Source organism: Oryx dammah, unplaced genomic scaffold (assembly GCF_014754425.2).
Source record: "Oryx dammah isolate SB20612 unplaced genomic scaffold, SCBI_Odam_1.1 HiC_scaffold_28, whole genome shotgun sequence".
NCBI lineage: Eukaryota > Metazoa > Chordata > Mammalia > Artiodactyla > Bovidae > Oryx > Oryx dammah.
Genome location: NW_024070212.1, coordinates 71,603,278 through 71,615,773, shown reverse-complemented (window position 1 = coordinate 71,615,773; position 12,496 = coordinate 71,603,278). Strand labels below are relative to the sequence as shown.

At 37.3% G+C, this 12,496-nt stretch overlaps 1 protein-coding gene across 1 annotated transcript in view; it reads right to left on the bottom strand.

The window, feature by feature from the left end:
• NEGR1 (neuronal growth regulator 1) overlaps positions 1-12,496 on the bottom strand; it is a 1,022,884-nt gene that overhangs the window by 198,907 nt on the left and 811,481 nt on the right. The window contains exon 6 of the mRNA XM_040232560.1: positions 11,003-11,154. Within this exon, the coding sequence (XP_040088494.1) occupies positions 11,003-11,154 (152 nt within the window). The remainder of the gene's footprint in view (positions 1-11,002; positions 11,155-12,496) is intronic.

Genomic DNA, 12,496 nt, shown 5'->3' with positions numbered 1-12,496 from the left:
TACTTCAGCTAGTTAATATACATTTGACTTTGTCCAAACTGTCCATAATACATTGGCGCATGCCCAAGGGTCTTTGATATTTAGTCCTCTCCAAAATCATCTGGCATTCTCAAATATGCTCAAGGATATTTTGAACAGGACCAAATGTCAATGAACTTTTACTGTTGATCAATGATTTTGTGGATGTTCTGTACAGAATCAAATGGCCTATAAGCCTTCACAGTGTTGGATATCATCGTTCAAGTACAGTGATCAATGTCCATTTTGTGTGTAAGCTTCTTGAGAATACACACAAGATACACGTATAAGATAAGAAAGCCTTCCTAAGTGATCAGTGCAAAGAAATAAGAGGAAGACAATAGAATGGGAAAGGCTAGAGATCTCTTCAAGAAAATGAGAGATACCAAGGGTACATATCATTCAAAGTTAGGCACAATAGAAAACAGAAATGGTACTGACCTAACAGAAGCAGAATATATTAAGAAGAGGTGGCAAGGATACACAGAAGAACTATGCAAATAGATCTTCAAGACCCAGAAAATCATGATGGTGTGATCACTAACCTAGAGCCAGACATCCTGGAATGTGAAGTCAAGTGGGCCTTAGGAAGCATCACTATGAACAAAGCTAGAGGAGGTGACGGAATTCCAGTTGAGCTCTTTCAAATCCTTAAAGATGATGCTGTGAAAGTGGTGAACTCAATATGCCAGCAAATTTGGAAAATTCAGCAGTGGCCACAAAACTGGAAAAGGTTAGTTTTCATTCTAATCCCAAAGAAAAGCAATGCCAAAGAATGCTCAAACTACCACATAATCACACTTATATCACATGCTAGCAAAGTAATGCTCAAAATTCTCCAAGCCAGGCTTCAGCACTATGTGAACCAGAAACTTCCAGATGTTCAAGCTGGTTTTAGAAAAGGCAGAGGAACCAGAGATCAAATTGCCAAAGTCCGGTGGATCATCAAAAAAGAAAAAGAATTCCAGAAAAAAACTCTATTTCTATAAGCCTTTGACTGTGTGGATCACAACAAAGTAGAAAATTCTGAAAGAGTTGGGTATAACCTGACCACCTGACCTGCCTCCTGAGAAATCTGTATGCAGGTCAAGAAGCAACAGTTAGAACTGGACATGGAACAACAGACTGGTTCCAAATTGGGAAAGGTGTACGTCAAGCCTGTATATTGTCACCCTGCTTATTTAACTTATATGCAGGGTACATCATATGAAATACCAGCCTGGATGAAGTACAAGCTGGAATCAAGATTGCTGGGAGAAATATCAATAACCTCAGATAGGCAGATGACACCACCCTTATGGCATAAATTGAAGAAGAACTAAAGAGCCTCTTGATGAAAGTGAAAGAGGAGGGTGACAAAGTTGGCTAAAACTGAACATTCAGAATACAAAGATCATGGCATCTGGTCCCACCATTTCATAAAGAGATGGGGAAACAGTGGAAACAGCATCAGACTTTATTTTGGGGGGCTCCAAAATCAGTGCAGATGGTGACTGCAGCCATGAAATTAAAAGACACTTGCTCCTTGGAAAAAGCTATGACCAACCTAGACAGCATATTCAAAAGCAGAGACATTACTTTGCCAACAAATGTCCATCTAGTCAAAGCTATGGTTTTTCCAGTAGTCATGTATGGATGAGAGAGTTGGACTATAAAGAACGCTGAGTGCTGAAGATTGATGCTTTTGAACTGTGGTATTGGAGAAGATTCTTGAGAGTCCCCTGGACTACAAGGAGATCCAATCTGTCAATTTTAAAGGAAATCAGTCCTGAATATATTTTGGAAGGACTGATGCTAAAGGTGAAACTCCAATACTTTGGCCACCTGATGCAAATAACTGACTCATTTGAAAGGACCCTAAATGCTGGGAAAGATTGAAGGCGGGAGGAGAAGGGGATGACAGAGGATGAGATGGCTGGATGGCATCAGCAACTCGATGGACATACATTTGAGTAAGCTCTGGGAGTTGGTGATGAACAGGGAAGCCTGGCGTGCTTCAGTCCATGGGGTCGCAAAGAGTCTGACACAACTGAGCTACTGAATTGAACTGAAAGTTATAAGGTCAGGGAGCATAAATTCCTCTGGCTTCACTCATACTCTTGTTTTGTTGAATTCGTATATATCCATTACTTGTATGATGATTATGACTGTGCATGTATATTTCACTTTGGTTGAGTGTCATCTAATAGGCCAATTTAGCTACATCAAAATCTACCTATATCCTCAAGCCTAATTTTTGTCAAATACTTATTACTAGAGCATCCAGGAAAGGGTTTCTATTAACATCATAAAGCTGTGAGGATAAAGCAAGTTGACTCACATAGCATGTTATCTTTAATAACCACCAAGTCTAAATTTATTACTGCCTCTTTCAACCAAAATGAAAACCCTATCTCTTTTAAGTTGCAGGAGAGGAGATCAATTTCAATATAAAATATGAATCATTCAGATTTATGGTTTTACCTTTCACATGGAACCAAGGTTCATTATAACAGGCAAAAGTAACAGCTCATACAGTTGCTTAGTGGCATGTGGGGACATCTGAAGCAAGCAGAGAGCTTAAATATTACATACAAGGGCACAGCTGGTTCCATATTCAACAAATCAGTCAAAAAATAAAGTTTGCCTGCATCAGTCAGATCTAAACAGGGAAAAACTTTTATGCTACACACATTCTTACTTTCTCCAATAGTCTCTCCCATTTTCCCTTTGGGTAACAGTTACTGACTTTTTGTTTTTTATAATTTCAAAGAGGAGGTATCATCAAATTAAATAGACTTGGAAGAAATAGTCTCTAAAATGAGAGATTTTTCAGAAAGTTAAATAGCACTTGATTATAAAAGCATTTAAAATTGGACTTTGTTATTGTCTCCACAGGGTTGCTCAGAGAGGGAAAGACAGTTTTGGTGAGTCCTTTGAATATCTGATGTGTAATATTTCAGAGGCAATAACTTTGTTAGCTGAATAAATGCATGTACATGTATATGTGTGCACCCATGCCCCACCCCCCAGCACACACATACAAGAAAGGAAGGAGAGAGGTCCCTATCATTAGGACTTGTATTCTAGCAAAATATTTGACATCATACTTTAAGAAACATAGTGAAAAGTGATTTGGCAATTATATGTTGTAACAAAATGTATTGTTATCTGAGACTAAGAGAAAATTTTGTTAATATTAAAGCTTGAGTTGTTCCAAACATTTTCACCTATTATGTCTCATGTGAAGACTATTAAACCAACGCTATATAAATGTTGGACTATAAAGAAAGCTGAGCACCAAAGAATTGATGCTTTTGAACTGTGGTGTTGGAGAAGACTCTTGCGAGTCCCTTGGACTACAAGGAGATCCAACCAGTCCATTCTGAAGGAAGTCAATCCTGAATATTCACTGGAAGGACTGATGCTGAAGCTGAAACTCCAATACTTTGGCCACCTGATGTGAAGAGCTGCCTCACTTGAAAAGACCCTGATGCTGGGAAAGATTGAGGGCAGGACGAGAAGGGGTCAGAGGATGAAACAGTTGGATGGCATCACCGACTCAATGGACATGGGTTTGGGTGGACTCCAGGAGTTGGTGATGGATAGACCTGGCGTGCTGTGGTCATGGGGTCACAAAGAGTCAGACACGACTGAGTGACTTCAACTGATGTAAATGTTAAGCACATTGTTTATATAGATTTCTTCCTTCTTAACTATCTTTCCTTATTTCCCTTTAGATTGTCTTTTAATACATGTCCTATAATCAAAGCAGGAAACAAAGTATATACGTGTTCAACTTATGAAAATGACTTTTATTGGTTATGAGATTACAAATCCAATGATGATGTACATTTGATAAATTAGACCCATAGATGGCAGGATGGGACCATCTTGTTCATATATTCTTTAAGGAGCAGACCTAGAGGAATCATCTCCTTTAGTTGCTCATGTTCAGGGAGCAAAACACACACACACACACACACACACAATTAAAAATAATAATAAACTCCCCATAATTCTGAATCCCCAAGTTTTTACTTAATAAGGAATTTCGCTATAAATAGTTGACATGCTGTCATCCATCATTAAGTCTGTTAAAGCATTGTTCCCTGAGGCTGATCTACAGTGATCTGCAAAATATTCTCTTTTTTGCTCTCACACTCTTTCTGTCTGTTTCTCTACCTCTCTCTCACAATGACTTTTTAGAATGCAGACACATTTCAGAAATTTCTGGACAGGTAATCTAGAGAATGAGGGATTCATTGCATACTAGCTCTTCTATAGATTTTTCACTATAAATTTTACTTTCCTCTTACTTGAGGAAGTATTTACTCTCTATCTGAAGTAATTCTATTGATGAAATTACTGACATCTCAGCTTAAAATTACAACTCCTCTTACAATTACAGTCTAGAGCCTATAGGCCATGGTAAGTTAAAGAATTTAAGTTGACTTTATATTAAATCAAAGCTGTTTATTGCTTCTTGGGGACCAAAGAAAGATGTGAGAAAAGAGGCCAAGAAACTAGAATGAGGGAAGCTTGAAAAAAAGCAAGAAGCCTGTTGAGTATCCTTCACCAAAGACTGGGGTGTTGCATCTTTGCTTTTCGGGGAGCTGTTGATATACACCAGACTACTGGGCCTATTGATCAGAAAAGAAGCTCACTACAGGCCAGCTGCTGAGGCATCAAGGCAGAGGGATCATCAGCTACACTGGGCAGAGAATATCTGAAAATCTGTGTTCTTCCTTTCAGAGCCTAGCCTATAGAAAGAGTAGTTTATTGCACATGTTTTTGCTCATCTTTTCACTCTACATGGCCTTTATGTGAAATGTTATTTACTCTCATACTGGAAACTACCACATCCATGCTGGTACTTCCAAATCATATCTCCATTCTGGACTTAAGTACAGCTACCCACTGGACATTGCCTCCAACTGACTGTGTCTAAAATTAAACACATTTCTCTCTTTCAATATTCACCTTCTTCCCCAATAAAAAAGGGTTAATCCTCTTCTTACATTCTAGCCTGGTTAATGATATCCAAACTAAACTTAAGGAGTTATCTATATTTTCACAATTCCATTCCTATTGCCTTCAGAGTTGGTCATTAACTCCTCTGTCCTAATTATCTCTGTCATCCCTGTAACTCTTTTTGTGTAATTATCTTCTTGTAAGTCTAATACTTATTAGCCCTCTACATTGACTAAGAAAGTATTTCAGAAATTAAATCTGTTTATATGTATCCTTTATTACAATGATTCAATGGCTCTCCACAACTAGAAGGATAAAGTCCAAACTCACCTTCAGGCCCTTTCTGTCCTATCTACCACCTTGTCCAGCCTCATCTCTCAACACTCTCTTCCTCTTTCTCTAACCATATTAAACTACTACCAGGTCTTCAAATGTATCATATTGTTTCATACTGCTATGCCTTTACATGAGCTGTTCCATACAGGAGTATTTTTCTCCCTCCCATTTGCACACCAAGGCTCAACCCAATCACATCCTTGTCTCAAGGGTTTTCTCTATAAATTGCCCTGAGTCATTAAGACTGAGTGTCTCATTCTTTCATTTGTGACACTGTACACATTGTGCTCATGATTATTGTTGAATGAACTGTACAAAGTTCTGCCTCTGAAAATATGATAATAGTGGATAAAACAATATTTTGACGTTGTAACTTAGTTATAATTCATACAGCGATATTACCTACTCTAGATGACAGTCCTTTCATGGTCCTCAAAATAGATTAAGAGCCTCTTCTCTGTCCTTGTACTCTACTATTGACTATACTGCACTAGAGTTATCTGCTTCTGTACCTCTCCTCTTAATCGTCTGAGGACTCTTTGAGGATGAAGTTCCCATTCTATAAATACTTTTCTTTCCAACATCTAGCACAGTGCTTCATGTATTGTGGGCAGTCTATATATTTGATGGATGACTATTGCTACTGACAAAAAGTTGGAACCTCATAATAGAACAATTGCTTTACTTCTGTCTTTATGCTTTAAATCTAGATATCTGAACTTCTATGCTGCAAACATCATATTTAATCTGGAATTAGTCCTACAAAGTATGGTTCACATACAGAGCAAGGGATGAAGTTAAGTTATAGCCAGAGTTGAGACATTATATCAAGTTTACGTGTCTTTTCCTTTGATTGCCAGTGACAACTTACTACCTAACCCCTCGGTAAAGTACCAGTCAATCAGTCATCAAATAAGCTCAGCCATCTATATATATAGTTTTTGAAAGCAATTGAACTGAGTGTTCTTGGGGGGTGTGATATAATAACAATGGGTAACATATATTACATGCATCATCCCATTTAATTTTTATCCTGAAGTGGGAGCTATCCAGGAGTCATGTATGGATGTGAGAGTTGGACCATGAAGAAGGCTGAGTGCCAAAGAATTGATGCTTTTGAACTGTGGTACAGGAGAAAATTCTTGAGAGTCCTTGGACAACAAGGAGATCAAACCAGTCAATCCTAAAGGAAATCAACCCTGAATACTCATTGGAAGGACTGATGCTGAAGCTGAAGTTCCAGTACTTTGGCCACCTGATGCAAAGAGCTGACTCATTGGAAAAGACCCTGATGCTGGGGAAGATTGAAGGCAGAAGGAGAAGAGGGCAACAGAGGATGAGATGATTGGATGCATCATTAATTCAATGGACATGAACTTGGGCAAACTCTGGGAGATGGTGAGGAACAGAGAGGTCTGGCATGCTGCAGTCCATAGAGTCATAAAGAGTGGACATCACTTGGTGACTGAACAACAATGAAGTGGGAGCTAGTATTGCCCTTACTTTACAAACGAATTACCTGAAGCTTTGGCATTTACTCAAGATCATATAACTATAAGTGATGAAACTGTGGTTCAAATTATGACCTGCTTTAAAAAGCAGAGACATTAGTTTGCCGACTAAGGTCCATCTAGTCAAGGCTATGGTTTTTCCAGTAGTCATGTATGGATGTGAGAGTTGGACTGTGAAGAAGGCTGAGCACTAAAGAATTGATGCTTTTGAACTGTGGTGTTGGAGAAGAGTCTTGAGAGTCCCTTGGACTGCAAGGAGATCCAACCAGTCCATTCTGAAGGAGATCAGCCCTGGGATTTCTTTGGAAGGAATGATGCTAAAGCTGAAACTCCAGTACTTTGGCCACCTCATGTGAAAAGTTGACTCATTGGAAAAGACTTTGATGCTGGGAGGGATTGAGGGCAGGAGAAGAAGGGGATGACAGAGGATGAGATGGCTGGATGGCATCACTGACTCGCACTGACTCGATGGACGTGAGTCTGAGTGAACTCCTGGAGGTGGTGATGGACAGGGAGGCATGCTGCAATTCATGGGGTCACAAAGAGTTGGACACATCTGAGCGACTGAACTGAACTGAACTGAACTGACTCCCATTATGTGTGAAACATAGACACACAAACATTTATACATAAAAAAGTGCTACATTCCTTTTTGGTGGTCTTAGTTATGACAAGACTCTGAACTACAAATTCTTGATTTTTTCCTTCTTGATGATCTGGAAAATGTAGGTTATTACACATAAGAAGTAGATTTTAATAGAATCGGGATTTATTCTAAATAGTTTTGGATAGGGACCTGATTCTCAGTGACTGAAACTCAATATAGTGTTTGCTATGCATAAGCACTATGAAGGGAAACTCACATTTTTGATTAACTCTCTGAGCATGTTTGATTAACTCTCTGGACTTCCCTGGTGGCTCAGACAATAAAGCATCTGCCTACAATGCAGGAGACCCAGGTTTGATCCCTGGGTTGGGAAGATCCCCTGGAGAAGGAAATGGCAACCCACTCCAGTAGTCTTGCCTAGAAAGTCCCATGGACGAAGGAGCCTGGTAGGCTACAGTCCAAGGGGTCGCAAAGAGTCAGAAACAACTGAGCGACTTCACTTCACTTCTTTACTTCTGGGCATATTAATAGTCATGGATACAAATCATAATAATATGAATTTCTCTATTCATGGCTTGTTCCATATACCATTATTTACACAAACGGCAGACTCTTTGGAGTTTAATTCCTTTCTCCTGGATTGGAAGATGAGCACTTTGGTTTTATACACTCCCTTGACTATAAGAAGGGCTGATATTCAATAACAGATTAAAAAAAAAATTTAGCAGGTCATGAACCAACATTAGATTAGCTTAAGACCAACAACTTATCTTGGATCAGTTTAGAGGTTGAAGGCTCTCCCATCCACAGACCTTGTGCAGATATGACAGGAATTCTTATCAAGGGGCAACCAGCTTCACACGAACTTTAAAAAAGCTTTCTTTCTCTAGATAGTTTGAAGATTCATAGTGCCTGTGTTGGAGAATGGTACCATTCCAAAGAGTTTTAAAATCCCATAAAAATGTGTTCAAATGTCTCTGAGTCTCACTTTTAAAAATATTTTGGTCAAACATTAACCTCATTCATCTTTCATAAACTTAAATTTTATATCTGGTGTATGTTGCCCATTTCTAACCATTTATTAAAATAGTTTTTATACATACAACAATAGCACCCAAAATTACTAAAATTTATATTTAAAAAAAGCTAAGAAAGGCAAACATGTTACATGTAGAGGTTTATCTTTCAATAATATGTTGCAAATGATACAATTTATCTCCATACTGGTTTTATGTTTATCACAGTGAGAGACAGTGAAACACAGAAGTTAAAACCTGGGACTCTGAAACCATACTGTTGATCAGGTTTCTGCTTTGTCACTTATTAGCCATTTGACTTTGACCAAACTTTTAATTTCCCTTCATTTTAGTTCCCTCATCTGTAAGAAGAGAATTTTAGAATTTACCTTTTTTGGTAGTGTGAGAATTAAAAGAATAAATTCATATAAAGATATTGGAACAAATTCATTTAAAGATATTATCTGGTTTACAGTAAGCTCACAATAAGTATTACCATCACTGTAATATTCCTTTATATAGCTGGAGATTATAATATACATTGCACAGCTAAATCTCAGTCTATTCATTCATTTATTAATTGTCTATTCAATCACTGTTTAATTCACTTATTTCACTAAATAAGTTGTCTATGTGAATATCAGACATAGTTTAATGTTGTCTATGAAATATTAGACACTGTGCTTAGTGATATGGGAAAATTAATCAGATATTGATTCTGTGTTCTCAACAAACATAATTTGGTAGAGAGATACAAACTATACAAAAATAATTATTGTAAAAAATAGAAACTCTTAGTGCAATAAGAGTTTCAGGTGAGGTCACACAAGAGTTTTCAATATACAGACATTTCTTCAAACTTCCAGGGGTATGTTCAAAATTAGAGATAAAATTTGCATATTATGTCTTTCTTAATGAATTTCAATCCAATTGTAGTTATCCTTAGCACTTCTATACAAAGAAAGTCAGCGACAAAGGAAGATCATCAGAGTCCATTCTGAAGATACCATGTTTAGAAGCCTTTTCAGCAGTGCATTATATCCAGATGACTGTGCTAAGGTTGCCAGAGTAAAACAAACAAATGACATTTGTTTCTAATTTGTTACATTCATTAATGCTTCAGTTTTGAAAGTCAGAGTGTGGTTTAGAAATTTAAGCAGCAAAAATGAATGTGCTATTAAGCCTTAAATTTTTCTTTACTTGGTTTAATTCATTTACTCTTTCAGGTTCTTGAATATTTAAACAATTTAAAATATTAATAACATTATGAAAGAAGTATCAATATTTACATTAACTTGGAATTCACACTGCTCTATAATATTTGCAATGTTATTATTCATAATTACACTAAGTAAATAATCTTCATGGAAGAAACTTAAGCAAGTATATTATACTTTGACTATTTCATGGCAAGCAATGCTTTGCTTTCAGAGTGGGGGGTACTAAGAAATACTTTATAATATTAAACTGAAATAATAAATGATGTGATATTTTAAAAGTGTATATAGGACAAATCATCTTAAATTATTATTTTGTCTTAACCAACTGATACATTTTAACAATAGAGATTCTTAAATCTTGGTAATTCAGAGTTCATAAATCATGAAACTTCTTATTTAATATTTTTAAGTAGTAGGAGTATTATATATCCCATTCCTCATTTCTGCAAAATAGAAACAATCATGTCTGTGATGAACTCATAATATTTGCCTTTTTCAGAGAGCGCTTACTATCAAAGGATGACAGCATAAATATACATATGTCAGCTTACCATAAAAACATAAACGATCAAAGATAAGAGTGGGTTATATAACTGTACAGCTAAAAAGACAACATATTCTCTGGAGTCTTCTTTGAACATTTTGAATAACATTCCACTTCAAAATCAGGAATATTTTTTGGTTATAACAACTCTTGAACAACAGCTTCTAAAAAGTACTAAAACTAATTGAAAATGTTAAAATATAATTCTCTCCTTTCCCCTAATCCTTGTGTTTGGTCTTCTTTTTTTTTTTTTTTCATTTCTGGTCCTTAGGAACTAAGATACATTAGAACTAAAGTACCTATTTAAGTAAAACCTTAAGTTCTTTTTCAAAATACAATTTTGAGTAAAAACATTACCTATATGGATAAGATATTTTATCCATCATCATTTACTCACTATTATATAATTTACTCACTATTATACCTTGGTCATGGTGAAACTCTCACTATTTCAAAATATCTAGAGAAATTCAACCAAGAGTAAATTCAATCCAGATTAATCTATGCTTAAATATAATGCATATTTGAAAACAAACAGAACTAAATTCTACCAACCAGCCATCATCAGTCAGAAGACATCTTTAGTGGATCCTATTATTTATGTAATATTCTCCTTCTCTCAGATTTAAAATATTTTTCTAAGCACATATGTAATTCTATAGGGATTATCAAACTCTCCAACATCCAGATTATTTTGGGGCCAAATCTCCTCTGTGTAAGGAAAACGACACATCAGGCTGAGCTCAGACAGGAGCCAAAAGGCCCTGGGAGCGTCTTGGTAATGCTGTGCTACTTACGGCTGAGAGGCAGGCTCGCGTTGGTCGTGCCCAGCTTGTTGACAGCCACACAGGTATAGTTGCCGAAGTGTTCCTGTGTCACATTGGTAACAGTAAGAATGGATCTTGTGCTAAAGTTTTGAATGATAATTCCTTGTTGGCCATTGAAGAGCCTAAAAGACAAAATAAACTCTAGGTAAACATGTGTTGTGAATACCATTTTCATGTTTAGCTTAGATGGGGTTGCCATGGCAACCCATAGACAGTTTTGACCATGCTGCTGTTAGCATATAACATGATAATCGTGTAATTATATTTTCCTTACAGTAGTAGATACCAGGGAAGGGAAACTGTATGACAGAGGTAGACTCTTCCTATGGGATTATCTGTGCTATGTATCAAACCAGACTTAAATAACCACATGTCCTGTTCATACATTGATTTGTATTTCAGAAAATTAAACACATTACAGCAATGGCATCTCAACTGTTAAAGCCAAGGAAAAGTAAAAGGGATTAAATATAATGATTCCATTAAAAACACAAACCCCTGATTTCTAAAATGTTGACCAGAATATGTCTGTGTACTAAGTTACTTTAGTTGTGTCTGACTCTTTGTCATCCTATGGACTGTAGCCCACCAAGCTCCTCTGCCCATAGAACTCTCCAGGTAAGAATACTGGAGTGGACTGCCATGCCCTCCGCCAGGGAATCTTCCTGACTGAGGAATCGAACCCACGTCTCTCATGTTTCCTGCATCAGCAGTGGCGGGTTCTTTAACACTAGCACCACCTGGTGAGGCCTAGGCTATTTCAAATGATAGTTTTAGATAACTTTCATGAAAGTTAATCCTATAGCTGTTGTAGGATGGTTCTGACTCCAGACTCAACACTTTACTGCTACTTTGTAGGTACAACCCAAATAGATGACTTTTTAAATCTACAAAAAGAAAAAAAAAAAGCTAAATATAATATTGAGGGTCATATTTGAGTCCTATCTTTGGCTTGTTTCCCAGGCAGCTCAGTGGTAAAGAATCTGCTTTCCAAGCAGAAGAGGCTGGTTCAAGCCTCGGGTCAGGAAGATCCCCTGGAGAAGGAAATAACAACCCACTCCAGTATTCCTGCCTAGAGAATCCTGTGGACAAAGGAGCCTGGCAGGCTACAGACCATGGGGTTGCACAGAGTCGGACATAACTTAGTGACTAGGCAGCAGCAGCCTATCTGTGCCACATTTTAGTAATGTGCCTAACACAGTCCTTTAACCTTTCTAGACCTCAATATAGGATTCAGTTTTACCTGATTCCACCATGAATACTCAACTTTCTTCTCCACACTTACCAGTAGAGGCCCTTATTCTCAGATAGGCTGGGATAGTTCTCCCATTTTCAATGCTTCACATGACTGCTTCTGCTTCACTCTTTTCCTGAATCTTATCCCAATGGTCACCATCCCTTTTTATTTCTGACAGCCAGATCTCTCCATCCTCATGTAAGTCTGATCTATGTCCTATCTCTCCC